We start from the raw sequence: 18,669 nt of genomic DNA on the forward strand, positions 1-18,669 counted from the left end.
GTTTCCGCGGTGCTAGAAAGACATGTTTTTCAACACCTATTTAATTTTTTTCTCTCACTTGTCTTCCTGCTCTCATGGATTGTGACATTTTTTGTCATAGTTCTTTCGTTTTTTTATATTTTATTTTCTGTATATATAAAAAAAAAAAATCTCTTTTTTTTCTTTTTACTTTGCCGTCATGGGATTTGGCCCAGCGGGGACTTATGGACTCTTTTCGCCATAGAGTTCGATTTGTCAATGGCTGTCTTCCCGTCCATGTCCTGCCCGCCGACGGGTTTCAAAAAGTGCGGTCGCTGCGTTTGGGCTATTTCTGTAACCGACCTTCACGGCTGGTGCTTGCAGTGTCTGGGACCTGAGCACTGTGCCGACCCCTGCTCCCGCTGCTTGTCCTTCAGAAGCACACTCTCAAAAATCGGTTGCTTCAACAAAAACAACTGTTCGGCGCTGCTATGGACACGAAGTCCAGTTCATCTCTGACACCATCCGCACCGACCAAGATGACACCGAGGGTGGATCCACCAACTTTGACTCCTGTGTCACAACTCACTCTGGGTAAGCCGGCTAAGAAGCTTTCCACTACTCCTTTCGGGACACAGGTCAAAGCTGCAGTGAATCAAGTCTTGCCAACCTCGTGTAAGTCCCGTAAACGCATGGCTTCGATATTGGTGAGTGCCTCCTCTTCGGTCTCATCATCCCCAGACCATCCGTACCAGCCAAAAATAAGCAAATGGTACCAGCACTTTCCCTTAAGCAGAAAATCGACAATCTGCTTCGGGAGGAGTTAGAGCATTTTACCCTCTTGGTGCCAGCTCACTTTTTAGCAATCACGGCACCGACCCAACAGGAACCGGTCCGGTCTGAGTTGCTCAAGGCACCAACCACTTCTCTTAATGCTACTCCACCGGTGCGGATATTCTCGACCCAGGACTCGAGCATTCCACTTCAGCACCAATCCTCCTCGGTCACATCTTAAGAGGCTACTCTGGCACAGTCAGGCAAAGTTTCAAGTTTATTAGGATTTTTATATACCGCCTATCAAGGTTATCTAAGCGGTTTTTACAGTCAGGTACTCAAGCATTTTCCCTCTTCAGTAAATCTAACATTTGGAGACTTCAACTCCAAGCCGTCGACACTGACCTCATCCTTTCAGAGATTCAGATTTATTGGGAGATACTGAGCCTTAAATGCCATCTACTACCAATGTGGACTCTTCTGCTTCTGGGTCACCTAGACTTTCACCTACTAGAGCTTCTTCTCCTTCAGAGAAACTTTCTTTTCCAGATTTTTGCGACAGATGGCACATGATCTGGATGTTTTGTTGGAGGCTGTAACCAAATACAGCAAGGAGTACTTGATTATGATCTACCTCCTAAAGAACTGTTAAAGCTTCCACTCCATGCCATTCTGAAGGAAACTTTCTATAAAAACCTGGAGACTCCTCTCTCTGTGCCAGTGGCTCCTAAATGTTTGGAATCTCTTTATAAGGTGATACCTTTACCCAACTTTGATAAGCCTCAATTGCCCCATGAGTGTTTCGTGGTTGAGTCCACTTTGAAGAAATCCTCTGGGGTGAGTGTATATGCGTCCATTCCTCCTTGTAGAGAGAGTAGGACAATGGACAAGTTTGGAGTTTGGTAGACGTCTGTACCAAAACTCACTGTTGTCAAACAGAGCATCAAATTATACTTTTTTCTTTTCCTGTTATATGAAGTAGCTTCTTAAGCAAATTTCATCACTTCAGCAACATCTGCCTTCATGTAAAGCCAATAAATTTAATTCTCTGGTCTCTACCTCTGTAACTTCGCAAGTACATGGTGAGATCTATTTTGAACTCTCATCTGGAGCAGCAGCTATGTCAGTGGTGATGAGACGCTTGGCTTGGTTGCGTATTAACCACCAAGACCGTCTGGCTAATGCTCCATGCCTTGGTGATGAGCTCTTTGGAGCCTCCATTGACATTGCCACCCAAAAGCTGTCCGCTCGTAAGACCAGATGGGAAGTGTTGGTTAAGCCCAAAAAGAAGCCTCCACCTGCTTGGCCTTTTAAGCCTGCTTCCTCTTATCAACACAGATATGCTGCCAAACCTACTCCTCAGGCATCTACCCAGCCTTGTCGACAATGACAACAGCCACGTCAACAACCTAAACAACTAGCTGCTCCTTAGAAACCTGCACAGCCTTTTTGACGTGTTCCTTCAGAGCATAGCCAAAGTTCTTCTGCTACTTTCTCTGCCTCAACCCATAGGGGGAAGTCTTCAGTTTTACATCAATCGCTGGGAGCTCATTACATCAGATCTTTGGTCCTCAACATCATTCGTCAAGGGTATATCCTTTATTTTCACACCCTTCCTCCGGACCATCCTCCAAAAGAGTCTGCTTTAAGTCTGACGCAGTCCTCTCTACTTCTCCAGGAAATTCATTCTCTCCTCAGTGCCATTGAGGAAGTTCCTCCCTCAGGCTTTTACTCCCAATATTTCTTGGTCCCCAAAAAGACAGGAGGTCTGAGACCTATCCTGGATCTCCGAGCTCTCAACAAATATCTTGTCAGAGAGAAGTTTTGAATGCTCTCTCTCACCCTCCTTTATCTCCTATTGGCTCAGAACGAATTGCTATGCTTTCTGGACCTTAAGGAAGCCTACACGCATATACCAATTCATCTGGCTTCCAGAAGATACCTTTGCTTTCAAATCAGTCGTCATCACTATCAGTACAAAGTTCTTCTGTTCGGCCTGGCACCTTCTCCCAGAGTTTTCACGAAGTGCTTAATTGTAGTGGCAGCAGTCCTCCGATCCCAGGGTCTTTAGATGTTTCTTTATCTGGACGACTTGTTGATCAAGGCTTCATCGTCTCGGGAGGTGACCCTGGCGACAACTCACCCCATTTCTTTCCTTCAAACCTTGGGTGTCAAAATCAATTTCCCAAAGTCCAACCTCCAACCGACTCAACGTCTTCAGTTCATTGGGGCTATTCTGGATACTACTTTCATGAGGGCGTTTCTTCCTCCAGATTGCCTAGCTACCTTGCTTCATCTCTGCCAAAAGATGTTTCAGCTACAAACGATATCGGCAAGACTCATGATAATAATAATAATAATAATTTTATTCTTATATACCGCCAAAGCCATGGTAGTTCAAGGCGGTTTACAATAAAAAGAGCTGGACAATCAGTGAAGTAGTCACAATGTTAAATCAGCGAAGTAGTCACAATGGTAAATCATCGGATACATGTATGCAGAATAGGAGAGATAATGAACTATATGGTTCTCCTGGGCCACATGGCCTCCACGGGTTCATGTCACCCCACTAGCCAGATTGCATTTTCGCACTCCTCAGTGGGCCCTAACTTCTCAGTGGTGTCAGGCGACAGATCTGCTCTCACAGCATATCTCTGTAACCTCATCTTTTCTGCAGTCGCTCCACTGGTGGATGATCTCTTCCAATCTATCCGGAGATCTTCTTTTCCATCTTCCTCCGCATTGCCAGGTACTCACGGCAGGTGCTTCTACCTATGCCTGGGGAGCGCACATTAGCATCCTTCAAACGCAGGGTTATTGGACTTCCAAAGAACGCAAATTTCACATCAATTTGCTGGAGCTCAGAGCGATGTATTACGTGCTAAAAGCTTTCTAACATCGCCTGACCGACCAAGTTCTCCTCCTTCGCATGGACAATCAAGTAGTGATGTACTACATCAATAAGCAAGGAGGCTCTCTTCCCCTTTGTCAAGAGGCTCAAAAGATTTGGCTTTGAGCGACCACCCGCAATCTTTTTCAGCGAGCAGTCTATATACAGGGCAAACAGAATTCCTTAGCAGACAACCTCAGCAGAATTCTCCAGCCTCACAAATGGACACTTAGCTCGACAACTCTTCAGTCCTTTTTTGCACAATGGGGCACTCCTCAGGTGGACTTAATTCGCAACTCCCCACAACCACAAACTGTCCATCTTCTGCTCCAGGCTTTACTCTCCTCACCACCTGGAAGCAGATGCGTTTCTTCTGGATTGAATGCAATTGTTTCTCTATGCATTCCCTCCCACTCCTCTCATCCTGAAAACTCTTTTCAAACTTAAGCAGGATACTCAAGCCATGATACTCATAGCTCCTTGGTGGCCCAGACAACATTGGTTCTCCCTTCTAATTCAACTCAGCACCAGGGAACTCATGCCTCTTCCAATATTTCCTACTCTGTTTACACAGCATCAAGGAGCTCTTCTTCATCCCAATCTACAATCGTTACACCTGACAGCTTGGTATCTCTCTGGCTGACATCATTGCATCTCTCTCAGCCTGTCCGCACTGATAAGATTGGCTGCAGATCTTTTCATCGGCCCTTAATAAAGACCTCGTGAAAGTGACAGTTACAATAAGATAGGTTTATTAGCAATAAGCAAAAGGCAACTCACATGAAAAAGCAAAGTACAGCTTATTGGCTATAAGGATAACATACATACGAAATAGCAATCTGATGTTCTTTTGGGTCTGATTCCACACTCTGTTCTCCTGTTATACCCGTCGGCATAATATTTATAGTAGCCTAGGGTACCACCTAGTTACAGATTACATCAACATTTTTATTGTCTATATGGTGTATACACTTATCATGGAGCCATATTGAAGCATGACATCACCTGGTGCCAAAACTGACCTTTCTATATTTCCCTGACAAATGCATTCCCAATACTAAGGCTAATAATTTCAGAGAGCAAGCCCCCACTTTCCTGAGTTACACTGCCCTTTGCAAGTACTTCTTAGGAGGACCTCTTATCATGTACTGTAATGTTTTGAAAAGTCCCAAAATAGTGATGTCAGAGTCAGGAAATCTGACTGCTGGTTTCTGGAGCAAAGGTGAATCTCTCTCTTACTTGCAGAAAGAAAAATGACTGCTTAGAAGTTTGAAGTCATATGCACAATGTCTCTCTTAGAAATATGGTATAACTATTTGAGGTTCTCAGGGGTCTTCGCCTACAATATATGCAGGTCTTATGCTTGCGTCTTCATCCGCCTACATTTTCATGCAGGTCTTATTCCTGATTCTCCCCTGGTTCGTCCTCAGCACTATTATTGACGCTTCCAGGAAACCGGTCACTCAACAGTATTATCAACAAAAGTGGACTCGGTTTTCTTCCTGGTGTCTCCATCATCATCTTTTTTTTTTTTTTTTTAATTTTTATTTATAAAATTTTCATTCTTACAATAAATAAATAGCATAATATTTAGTTTATAATAATTATAGTTGTATGTACAATATCATATCATATATATTGAATCCCTTTCCCCTGTTATTTGTTTTTTCATTTTTCCTCATATTAATTTCTATATTTCCCTCCCTAACCCTATATTATTATTATCAATGTGTTAAGATATCTGATCTTTAGAATATTTTGTCAAAGGATCCCATATTTTCTTAAAATTTTTTATATTTCCTTGTTGTAATGCCAATATTTTCTCCATTTTGTATATGTGACACACCGAGTTCCACCAGAATGTATAATTTAGCTTAGTATAATCCTTCCAATTCTCCATCATCATCATCATCATCCAGCTTCCTTGTCATTGGAATTGGTGCTGAATTATTTCCTTCATCTCTCTGATTCTGGTCTTAAATCTACATCTATCAGAGTTCATCTCAACACTATCACAGCTTTTCACTCAAGTCGAGGGGAAGCCTCTCACTGCTCATCCATTGGTCTCCAGATTCATGTAAGGGCTTTCCAATGTTAAACCACCTCTCAAGCCTCCACCTGTGGTCTGGGACCTTAATGTTGTTCTTTCCAGGTTGATGAAGCCACCATTTGAACCAATGGCAATAGCTCATCTCAAATTTCTTACCTGGAAAGTTGTTTTTCTCATCTCCCTCACTTCTGCCAGTAGGGTCAGTGAGCTACAGGCATTGGTCGCAGATCCACCTTTCACAATTTTTCACCATGATAAAGTGGTTCTACGCACGCATCCTAAGTTTCTACCGAAAGTAGTTACGGATTTTCATCTCAATCAGTCCATTATTCTTCCAGTTATTTTCCCTAAGCCTCATTCTCATCCAGGAGAAATGGCGTTGCACACTTTGGACTGTAAATGTGCTTTGGCCTACTACATCGATCGGACAAAGCCTTATAGAACATCTCCCCAACTCTTCATCTCATTTGATCCTAACAAGTTAGGTCATCCTGTCACAAAATGGACAATATCCAACTGGTTGGCTGCCTGTATCTCATACTTAGACCGAACTGCCTCTGGAGAGTCATGTCACTGCTCATAAAGTCCATGCTAAGGCAGCTTCTGTAGCTTTCCTCAAATCTACTCCTATTGAGAAAATCTGCAAAGCTGCCACCTAGTCCTTAGTTCATACCTTCACTTCATATTACTGTCTGGAAATTTTTTTCCAGATGGAATTGTCACGTCGGCCAGTCAGTTTTGCAAAATTTGTTTTCTTAAAGGCCAACTCTCCCTCCATCCCTTTTTAGTTAGCTTGGAGGTCACCCATCAATGAGAATATCTGCCTGCTGTCCCTGGATAACACCCGTTACGGTAAGTAACTGTGCTATTTTTATAGAAAGGGTGGTAGATACCTGGAACAGTCTCCCGGAAGAGGTGGTGGAGACAGAGGCTGTGTCTGAATTCAAAAGGGCCTGGGATAGGCACGTGGGATCTCTTGGAGAGAGAGATAATGGTTACTGCGGATGGGCAGACTAGATGGGCCATTTGGCCTTTATCTGCCATCATGCTTCTATGTTTCATGCATAAAACCACAGCTGTTTTGTTTAAACTAAGTCTTTGCCTTTTACCATTTATTCACCTTGTTGCTCTTTATTCCAGCTTGGATACACTGTTGGATTCTGGTCTGTATACGGGGGAGGTGACTGAGTTTGCTGGAGCAGCAGGCAGTGGGAAAACACAGGTATGTTTTTCAGTTACATAAAATACTCCTGGAGGAATTCTGCACAAAAAAATTCAAAATTCTGCACATAAAAGATTCAAGTTTTGTGCAGAAAATTTAAACAACATTTAAACAATATTTTAGCAAATTTTTATCCAGAATTTTAATACAATTCAGTATTTTCATTAAATTATACTAGAGAAAACACAGCCTAATTCTTTTTCTCACTTAGTGACTTTCTTCTAGCAGAAGGTATCAAACTGAAGAGTGAAAAACTCTCTCTGCATCTCTGGAGTTGGAGATGGCATTTATACAAATTAAGCCCAGGCTTGACAGCCTGTCATTCTCCCACCCCACCCCCCGCAAATAATAATAATAATAAAAAAAAAGACACCAAATTGAAAGACGGCAGGAGGGAAGCCCACACCCCCCCCCCCAAGCACTCCTTGTACCTTTCCAATGAAGGCTGGCCAAAAGGATGCCTACTCTCTCCAGCCTTCCCTTTCCATCCATGGGATGCGTAGGGGAGGGGTCTAAGGCTCTGATTGGTCATAAGAGTCTAAACCATAAGCCCTTGTTTTGCTTACTGGGGAAAATGATAGAAGAATTGATCGGAAATTGATGAAAATGAGGATCACAGATGTGCTGTTTTGCTTTCCCATAGACAGCTTTCCTGTGGCATAACGTGTCAATTCCATTATTTCTCTGTCATGTTGATTTATATTTTGTGATCTTGAATAAAATTGTTTAACATAAAAGAAATGGAGGGTGAAAATGACTGATTCTCTCATTCTTAGCTCACTGTACTGACCACCAAGACACTCCATTAAAAGCATGTGCTTGCTCAGTTTCCTATTCTCACTCGGCAACATAGTAAGCCAGAATTACACCTTGTGTGACATTGCTCCTAGTGCCCCGCCCTGTCCAAGAAGAGGAGATGATGGCACCCCCATCTCCCTAGTGTCCTGTGCAGCCCTCAGTACCATCCTGTTCTCACTCATAACTTGCTTCCAAAGTACAACTTCGATTGTAAGCCCACTGGGGACAGAGAGAGTACTTGCATCTGATATATAAACCACTTTGGTTGTAGAAAAGCAGTATATCAACTGTTTTATCTTTACCCTTACCTAGAGAAATGTCACTGAGTACCATAGTAAATGACCTGAATGGTCCATCCAGGTGACCAATTTTTCCCCATCCCCGCAGGAACTCATTTTCCTGTCCCATCTCCATTCCTGCAGGCTCTGTCCTCATCTGCACAAGCCTCAAACACCTTAAAATCATAAGCGTTCGAGGCTTGTGCAGTTAAGGCAGAGCTTACAGGAATGGGGCAGGGACAGTGACAAAACTCACAGGGACGGAGAAATTGAGTTCCAGTCTGCCCAATAGTTACACTTACTATAAATTCATAATTAAATTGAATTGTCTTTTTTCTTTGCTATTACTGGGCCACAGACCATAGAAGTGTGTCCTTAGGTTCCAACTAATAGAGTTGCCATTGAAGCTCACTCCAGCCTATCATTTGTGCAATACAGACTATAAAAGTCCTCATGTTCCAAATTACTGGAGTTTCAGTCAAAGCTCTTCCCAGCTATCCTAAATCGAATTTTCATATATATGGCACAGACTGTGCAAGTCTACCTAGTACCGGCCCTAGTTTATTATTTGTATTCCACGTTTATAGAACCATAGAGATTCACTGTGTTCATCCCACGCTTTTTTGAATTTCATTCCTGTTTTCCTTTCCACCATCTCTCTCAGCTCTCTGTTTTTACCATTTTCCCTTCTCTGGAAAAGATTTGGTTCTATATTAATATCTTTCAAATATTTAAACGTCTGTATCATATCTCCCTTATCCCTCCTCTCCTCCAGAGTATTCATATTCAAGTCTTTCTGTCTCGTCTCGTATGTCATTTTTGTTGCCTCATCTTATATCCTTAGCTAGATACAGCCTCTAAAACGGAACACAATACTCCAAATTGGGCCTCACGAATGACTTGTACATCAACACTTTCTTTCTTCTGCTAGTTATACCTTTCTCTATACAGCCTAGCATCCTTCTGGCTACAGCCACCACCTTGTCACATATTGGTCTGGGGACTTGAAGAGGCCACAACCCTCCTTCTGTTCCTGTTGCGCATCTTTATTGCTCTGCTCTTTTGTCTGTAGAACTGAGTCCAGCAACTTCACTCTTCAAGTGCTTTAAGCCACTTGGGTTTTCAGCATATCCACGCTGAATGTGCATAAAATAAATTGACATGCCCTGCTTCCATGGTATGCAGATGCACTGCAAGCAACATTGTGGATCTCCTGAAAACCCAACTAGCCGTTAGCACTTGAAGACTAAGGGCCCCTTTTACGAAGGTGGGCTAGCGCTTTTAGCGTGAACACCGGATTAGCACGCGCTAGCCAAAAAACTACCGCCTGCTCAAGAGGAGGTGGTAGCGGCTAGCGTGTGCGGAATTTTAGCGCGCCTTCGTAAAAAGAGCCCTCAGGTTGCTAGCCCTCTCCTCTGTAGGATCAGGTCTAGTCCTCCCATGTCTCGATTGAATTGATGTGTAAGTTGAGCTTGGGATATGAATGTTAATCAGCTCCCAGTAAGGTATTACAGATTTTTGATGGTGTCCAGTAAAATTAAAAAGCAAATTAATTTTTAAAATTTTTTTTTAAAACTTAGGTGTGCCTCAGTATTGCAGTTAACGTGTCCCACAGCCTCAAACAGCATGTGCTGTATATTGACTCAACTGGAGGGCTCATGGCCTCACGCCTCTTTCAGTTAGTACAGGTCAAAACCCAGGAAGAAGAGGAGCAGGTCAGTGAATCTGGAAAACATCGATTAGTTTAAAATGTTTCCTTGGTAAACAGCTCAGATAACTTCCTCTTCTCGATCTTCTTACAAATAATTATCGATGTGTGGCAAAATAACGGTAACCCAAGTCATGCTTTTAGCAAAGGGTCTCGCTGCATACAATGGGACCCTGTGCTAACGTAGCACAAATTGCAGTAAAATAACCCACTTTACTATCTTCTCTAAGTCCAGAGATGAACAGTATCACTGACAACAAGTTATTGTAGCTGTATCTGTGGCTTGGCAATATGGGTGGCAGACATTTTGAAGTTATATCCAAGTGTGGATGCCGTTGCTGTGCTTTGGATTTGTGTAGTTATGTTATACACTCCTTTAATCTCTTGTATAAAGCCCTGGCTGAAACGAGCATTCTTTTATTTCTATTATTAGGATTTATTTACTACTGTTTAGAAGAAATTCATCCAACACAGTGTACAGCAAGAAAAAGTCAAATAGGCAATAGATAATTACAGCAGTAAATATTAAAATAACAGTACATAGTATGGCATAATATGCTACTTACAGTATCAACATAATGTAGCAATAAAACGTTTTAATTGGCTTAATTTCTAGATGAAAAGTTAGTGGAACTGTGGAGCTGGGAAAGGCTTGGGTGGTCCAGGAGAAACAGGAGAACAAGGAATGGGTTAGGGATTAGAGGATCTGTTCTCTGCTCCAGGCCTTAAACTTACCATTCTCTTCCTTGCAGACTACTTGGAAGAGAAGGGCTAGAGCAAAATTCCCTTGCAGCTTTGGAGTCTGAAGATAAGTGGAGGAACTGTGTTCCAGGCTGTTTGCTCACAAATTAAGCCCTGATTTTAATTGACAGCATACAGTGTAATTGGAGAAAATATTTCTTCACTCAGTGTTAATTGATCTCTGGTTTTCATTGTGGTAAAAACTAGTTATCTTAGCAGGGTTGAAAAAAGGTTTGGATAATTTCTTAAAAGAAGTGTCCATAAACCATTATTAAGATGGACTTGGGAAAATCCACTGCTTATTCCTGGAATAAAAACAATTTTATACTTTTTCAGGATCTTGCCTGGATTGGTTAGTGTTGGAAGCAGAATACTGGGCTTGATGGATCTTTGGTCTGTCCCAGTATGGCAACTCTTATGTTTTTATGCAAACCGAGTAAAATCTCCCCAAACGATGAAAAACCTGACAATCAAATTAGCCAAATGTGTACCCTCACCACATCCCCAGGTGCTTGTAATCTGGATTGACCTCTGTTGGAAACAGGATACTGGGTTTGATGGATCATCAGTCTGTTCCAGTATGGTGATGTTTCTGTGCTTTTGAAGTGCAACAGAGTTAGATAGAAATAAAAGTGATAAACTTAAGGAAAAGGTAAAGGAAAATGATTTCAGCTTGAGTAGGAATGGATAAGCAAGTCCTGCTATAGTATTTCCAGCTGGTGTTAGTCCTTGTGTGTGACAAGCTATTTGCTTCTTCCATTAAAGATTTTAAGTATTAACAAAGGTGGGAAGAAGAGAAAACAAGAACCGGCATGGTTTAAAAAAGAAGTGAAAGAGACTATTGCAACCAAGAAAACATCCTTTGAAGAATGGAATGTCCATATGCGATCTAAACACTGCCATTTCTGTCGTTAGGGAGGCGAGATCAGTCTTAATCTCTGAAGTGTCCTACTTGGTACTCACCATGATGTCATGCATGGCACAAAGTTCCTCCATTACGGCCTACAGGGCCTCTCCTTCTGACCTGTTTGGCTGCTCTTTTTGCGGTGAGAACGGCTGTAAACTTTTATGCTTCCCGGTTTTAGTGAAAGCCATTTGGACAGGAACTCCCCACACACTTATGCAAGAAAAATTGTGGCTGTGAGCAGTAGAAATTAGCACTTTTTAGAAATCAGCCAGCGGAGCTCAGCCACTACGCTGCCATATCTTGTAGAGCTCACTAGCGTCCCCTCTAAACTATAAAATATTAATTAAACTAAGGCCCTCTTTTATCAAGCCATGTTAGGTTTTTTTTATCACCGGCCGTTGCAGTAAAATCTCTGACGCACATAGGAATTCTTTGAATATCTGAGCTTTTATTGCTGTGGCGAGTGATAAAAAAAAATAAATATATAAATTGGACCCCAACACGGTCCGTGTTTGGGCTAGGGTAGCCTTCCTCAGGGGTGTGTAAAATAGAAGCCCAGTAGATGGCTACTAATCAAAAAGGACTCTCAAAGTCTGCTCTCTGACATGGTACCAAAAAGAACGCTGTGCTGATGCTGAAAAGAACAAGAGGACACGGACTGAAGTTGGGGAGGGACAAGTCCAGGACAAATATCAGGAAGTTATGCTTCACGCAGCGAATGGTGAACACCTGGAATGCTCTCCCAGAGGAGATTATTGCGGAATCCACCGTCCTAGGATTTAAAAGCAAACTAGATACACATCTCCTTACGAGAGGCATAGAGGGATATGGGTGACTAAAATTACGCCAGGTGTACACCTGGCTGGGCCTCCGCGTGTGCAGATGGCAGGACTTGATGGACCGAAGGTCTGATCCGGAGATGGCTGTTCTTATGTAACTTATGTAAAATACTGAGAAAGGCTACCCTAGCCGAAACACGGACCGTGTTGGGGTCCAGTTTATACATTTATATTTTTATGCCTGCCGTATTTTATGTACATGACATATATATGATATGAATATATGATGTTTTAATAAATTGATTGTCCTCACAGTGGTTTGACTTTGTGTCCCTTTCCCACTCTTTTTTCGTTGTCATATCCTGCTCGTGGGGTGGTGTTTTTTTCCTTTGTATTGTGTGTAACATTTACTGTAACAGCGCCAACATCTGTCTGTCTCTCTCTCTCTCTTTGCCCAAGAGTCCAGATTCTCAGATGGTTCAGATTGCAATTTTAAAGGGCCCAGTTTCTCAGATGGCCTGAATTTTTGGCATCCAGATTTTTGGAGCTGTACTGTATTAGTCATAAACATTTCTCCTTTTTTATATGCAGGTGGAGGTGATGCAAAGGATTGAAGTGGTTCAAGCATTTGATATTTATAAAATGCTGGATGCGCTCCAGGACTTGCGCTGTAGTGTCTCTCAACAGGTGCGTCCTTAGTTCATTAAAGCAGTGTTCTTCAACCACCGGTCCGTGGACTAGTGCTGGTCCACAGAAATTTCCTGCCGGTCCGGTTGCAAATTCGTGTTCAAATTTTTCATTGATTTCGTCCACTGCCGTTTGGAGCTTATTCAGCCTATCTTCCAGTGCTGCTGTTACAGAATGGGATATCTCCTGCGCCTAGTCAGTGATATTTTCCGAGGCAGTGGGGGAGCTGGTCACCATCTTTAAGGTATATGAACTGGTCCTGTCTCTCGAAAGTTTCTTTGTTTTCACTGGCATACCTTGCCCTACCGCGCTCAAGTTGTGAATCTGGCTCCAGGCTACCTTTGACTACATGGGGGTAAAAGCAGATATTAAAGCTGTTTCATGCTGAGGAATTGTGGAGCCCCCAACTCACATATCTTGACTAGATGGTGAGTGTCATGTGATCCCCGAAATGGGTCTATTAGTCAGATGCAAGAGATTTGGAATATACATGGAAGAGTGAATGTTGTATATCTTTTTTTGAATTGTGAAACTCCAAAAAGGTGGTATACAAGTCGCAATCCCTTTCCCTATTTTAAAGTGGAGTTCCTATTGTATATTTGTAAACTGCTTGGACCTGTCATAAGGACAAGCAGTATAGCAAGTTTTAATAAAACATTTACTATGTTACTATGTTAATACCTCAGCTAAAGGAGCCCCTACCAGCAAATGTTCTGCTTTGAGCAGATTTGTCGATGTTTGGAGATGTCCTTTGGACTTAGTTACATTGTCTCAGAAATGCCGTTCAGATCTCTTCTGATATGAACTCGTCATGATATTTCCTTTCAGTTCTGTACATTGCTAACCTAATGATCTATTTTGTAGGTGGTGAGCCCTGCATCTGCAGTTCGAGTCCTCATTGTTGACTCGGTCTGTGCTGTGATTTATCCACTTCTTGGAGGGAAACATATGGAGGGTGAGTGTCTGAGGTCTAGTGTTTAATCAGTGGCTAGAAATAACAATTAAACTGTCTCTGCATTAGCAGTGAACATTTGTCTTTCATCTTTGAGTAGCACAAACAGCAGGAAAAATAACACAATTGGCTCAGAGAACACCAAACCAAAAAAGTGAATAGGAGGGAGTAAGTGGTATAGTGATGAGCGCTGATTTTGTAATTAAGCCTTAGGGCATGGAGCACTAGCTCACAGGTGGGATAAACATGTTGAGTCAAGGGGGGGTGAGATAGGCAGGGAGGAGTTTAAATGCCATGAGGCTGAATAGTTCAAGGAGATCCTCCCAGGGTGTTCATCTGGGCTGTGGTACTTGGCTAGAGCTTCGGGAAGAGGAGTGACCCTCAGCAGAGATTGGTACTCTGTGTTTGGAGTTAAGAAGCAGGGACTGTGTGTTGAAACTGCGCAAGCCACGCTGGGACTGGCTACAGGGACCCTGAATCAAGAGGGAAAGTAGTATGCACTGTAAACCTTGTCGGACAGGGACTAAAAGGAGCTGTAGTAAGGCTGTAAGGAGAACTCTGGCACTGCTGGGAAACCACCAGCTTTTATGAGCGATTCTAAATTACTGGGAGCAGCTCAGCAGTAAAGGCATGCAAATTACTAGGCCCACCGATCGTGTTTGCGATCGTGTACCGACCCGATTTCCCTCTGACCTGATTCACTAACCTCTGTGCTGATCATCCTCTGATCCGATCTGTGCATGTAAATGAGGGGAAACAGCATGCAAAGTAGGAAGGCAGCGATTCACCAACCAAAATCAGGAACACCATACTGGGCTGGCCGATCAACAAAGAAGCGACTACTGGGGACCAATCGCTCACATCCTTTCTGACTGCCCTGCTCTATTCCTCGACTCTCCTGCTCGCCCTTCCCCACAGTGCGAACCTGTGGTTTTAACCCGCAGGTTTAAAGCGGGTTAAAACCACAGGCTTGCGAAGTAAAAGTAAAAAAACCCAAAAACGTTTCCAGCTCTGTGAGCATGCGCAGACCATCTACAGGCAAAGAAGATGGTCTGTGCGTGCCTCAGGATTGCTTTATAGTGATCCGTGTGGTTGGTGGGGGGTGTGCCTCCGATCGCCCCCATTTGCATGAGGACGCGTTGAGAATCAGTCGGCCTGCCATGGATTGGGTAGGGTCGGTGGGCTTAGTGAATCTAGGCCTATATATGCACATCGTTAGTACTGAGTATCGGTGGTAAAAGGGGGGAGGAATATGCCTGGTGACTGCACACAAGAGCTGAGTGGGAGGCCTAGTAGAGTTTACTGTTGTGATTTCTGGAACACTGAACAAGGCAAGGGCCAAAAAGAGAAAAAAGCTTCACAGAGTTGCAGCTGAAGCCTCTTGAACAACTGAACTGTGAATTTCTTTCTTTGTTTTACATTTATATTAAAGAAGTTTAAAGACGCATTCAATCTTTAGCCTTCTTCTTTAGATACAAATATTAGGGCTCGGATTTTTTACCCCTTCCCATTGTTTCATCCCTTATTTTCTCTCTTCTCTTAAGCTATGAAGATGTAACTTTACCCCTTTATCCTTATGTTTCGTGTACGTCTTAAAATTGTTAGTTCTAAGTCTTTTGTTTGTTGTTTACTTATTGTAACCCGATTTATGAAGCTGTAAATCGCTTAGTAATTTGAATAAGCGATCCATCAAATACAAATAAAAACCTGAAACCTACAGGGCCTGGCCTGATAACATTAATGGCTACAAGTTTAATGAGTTTATCTGTCTGGAACCATCCAAGGCAAGCCAGTCACTACAGCGCCTAGAGGTGGCACCCAAGATTACATTACATTAGGGATTTCTATTCCGCCATTACCTTGCGGTTCAAGGCAGCTTACAAAAGATTTATAAATGGGGGTTACAATGGGAGAACAATTGGTTTAATAGAGTAGTAAAGAGTAGATCTTTTGACATTTCTCGGGTTTTTATGATTAAGGCGGCTTACAAAAGATTTATCAAAGGGGGGTTACAATGGTAGAAAAATTGTCATTACTAGGTTATTAAAGAGTAGATCCTTTGTCATTTTTTGCGTTGTTAAGAGTAATTGAAGTTAGGGTTGTTTCAGGAATTTCTTGAAAAGTATTGTTTTTATTTCTTTTTTGAATGTCTTGTAGTCTGGGGTGATCATCTCTTGCCCGCCCTCCTAGTTTTGTTGGGTTTTTTTTTTTTTTTTTGTTACTTATTTTTGTGCTACCACAGAAAACATTTTATTCTTATCTGCAGCAGTTCAGCTCACTGATGTAAGCTTGAGCCACGTGCTGCAGGAAGCTCGGGTACACTTGCCGTTTCAAATCCCCTGAGACTTGAAACCGCAAGAGTACCTGAGCTTACAACAGTGAGCTAAGCTGCTGCAGGTAGGAAGGAAAGTAGCAAGCTGATAGATGACAAAATGAGAGAAAAGGAGATTGCATAAAGGGGGGTGGTTATGCGAGAAGGAAAGAGACCGCATAAAGGTTGGGGATTATATGATAGAGAGAGACTACATGAAGGCTGTGTGCATGGGAGGGTTGTATTTATTTTAAAAAATTTCTATACCGCCAAAAGTCTCAGTAGTTGCCAAAGTAGCATACTTAAAAGCATAAGAAATACACATACACTAAACCATAACAATCCAAAATCATCACACACATAGCTATTAACACAAAGAATGCCCTTCGCAATACTTTCAACAAATACTCATCTGCTGTAAATTAAGGGAAAGCAAGACAGTTTCAGAGGAATAATTATCATAGCATATTAGAAATAAGCAGCAAAAAATGGAATATTTCACACACAATCTTTTTTGACCGGATAACTTATTCCATAAAGACATCCCGGCAATCGTAAACATTTTCATTCCTAAAGACACATATGGCCTCTTTTACAAAGCCGCGCTAGCGGCCCCGAAGCCCATAGAGATTTAAAGGGCTTCGGGGCTGTTGCCGTGCAGCTTTGTAAAAGAGGCCGATAATTAATGTTCGCAGATGATTGACATACTAGCTTCACACTACCAACTGCTCGCAGGGCTTTACTGGGTCTATATGAGAGAGCCTGCATAAATGCTAGGGGAGCTTATATAAGAGAGACTGTATAAAGGCGGTAGAGTTGATGTGTGAGAGAGAGACTGCAAGATTATACACAAAAAACAAGATCTCTCAGCTCTGCAGAAAACAGCCTGAGGAACCTGCTCTTGTGTGTCAGGCGGGAAGGCAATGACACATGCACTGGGGAGTGCTACTAGACTTTTCTATTTGTGATATGCTCTAGCCCGTTGGATGACATCACCAAAATGTGAGAATACTATGGCCTGCTTGTCCTCAGAGAATATTATTTCATATTGATAAGTTTGCCTTTAGCTGGAATTTTTAATTTTCTTCCTGACCCTTCCTAGTTTCTGCCAGTTAATTACATTGCAGTATGCCTTAGTTATTTGACATTGTACTAATCATCCTTGTTGTGATGGAGTAGAGTCGCTATCACTCCGATCACCGCTGAGAGAGAGCTGCATGGAGAAACCCAGCAAGCCAAGTGAAGCAAGCTCATTTGCATGTTGGGTCAAGTTGGAACAGATCTCACCACCAGAAAAATAGGAGCTAGCAGAAAAACAAGTAGGGGGATGCAAGCAGCCAGTAAACTCAAACCCGAGTTGACCAGTGGGTCTGCAGGGATCAAAGTACCGGAAGAGCCGAATTGACTGGCGATCGGCGGGTCCACGGGGACCAATGTAATGAGAGAGTTGAATTGACCGGTGACCAGCGGTTCTGCAGGGGACCAAGGTACCGGGAGAGCCGAATGACCAGAGAAGACCTGGGTAACTGAAGTGACAGGATGAAACCAGAGAAAAAAAGAGAGACCAGAGATGCCTGAGTGACCAGTTGGCAGTCTCTAACAATAGCAATTAAGTGACTGCTTGACGCTTGGTTTATGTTGTTTGCAAACTCTGGGGTTCTTTTATATAATGCATTTAATTTTGCGGTTACCACATGTGAACTACCATGCACTAATTGTAAATATGCAAAAGCAATTATCGCGTCTGTTCAGTGGACGCTAACGCTCGCTTCTCTTTCTTGTTTCGTTTTATTACTACTCTTTGTTCTTTGATATCATAACTTTATATACGGTAAAAAAGACCTTAACAGATTTTCATTGAATCTAGTAGTCAGCATCAAATCTTAGGAGTTGGGCCAAAAGCACTTTCATCTCCTCCCCACCCCTTGCTCAAAGTTGTTCACAGTAAAACTGAAGTAGGTGTGTTGTGGGGGAGTGGAATCCCCTCTTGTTTTCAGCAGCGGCGCCTTTAGAAAATGATTTACTCAAAGGCTGTTTTTCCCATTCTGTGACTAAAAGTTTAGTAAATCAGTCCCTTAAAGTACTACTGCTGCCAGGACCGCTGCCAGGAGTCATGGTAGCAATTTTGTGGTAAGAGCGAGTGTGGGTATTGTTCCCACCTGTATGGCACCCTCTGGACCATGAGAAAATTTCAGTTAGATCCAGAGAGACCTACAAGTTTTGGGGGTGGCTTATGCCTGCAAGTCATCACTTCATTTTCTTTTGGGAGGAAGGAGGGAGAGAAATCAATATTTGGTCAGGCCCATATTTCATTTTCCATTTGGGGGAATCAGTGGAGCACAGGTACCTGAAATTACATATCTAGGTCCTGGCCTGTATTCAGCTGAGATTTGCTTAACTCTCGGCTGAATATGGCCGTGACTTACATACTCTCCAGTGGTCAGAGCTCATTGAATTAGCTTTTTTTTTCTTAAAAAAAATTTAAGTTCAGTAAGTTTTTATTGATTTAGCAAGAAAACAATTAACAAGAGCTCACAAAATACAGAGTACAAGTCAGAACAATACTTCAACAAGATGCTGATATTATGTTTTGTATCTAACAGAATATCATCTA

At 42.4% G+C, this 18,669-nt stretch overlaps 1 protein-coding gene across 2 annotated transcripts in view; it reads left to right on the forward strand.

Annotated features, from left to right (window-relative positions):
- RAD51D (RAD51 paralog D) overlaps positions 1-18,669 on the forward strand; it is a 41,071-nt gene that overhangs the window by 11,017 nt on the left and 11,385 nt on the right. For both annotated transcript variants that reach the window (XM_033922600.1, XM_033922601.1), the window contains exons 5-8: positions 6,813-6,894; positions 9,551-9,685; positions 12,697-12,792; positions 13,657-13,747. In XM_033922600.1, the coding sequence (XP_033778491.1) occupies positions 6,813-6,894; positions 9,551-9,685; positions 12,697-12,792; positions 13,657-13,747 (404 nt within the window). The remainder of the gene's footprint in view (positions 1-6,812; positions 6,895-9,550; positions 9,686-12,696; positions 12,793-13,656; positions 13,748-18,669) is intronic.

The sequence above is a fragment of the Geotrypetes seraphini genome, chromosome 15 (genome assembly GCF_902459505.1).
Source record: "Geotrypetes seraphini chromosome 15, aGeoSer1.1, whole genome shotgun sequence".
Lineage (NCBI taxonomy): Eukaryota > Metazoa > Chordata > Amphibia > Gymnophiona > Dermophiidae > Geotrypetes > Geotrypetes seraphini.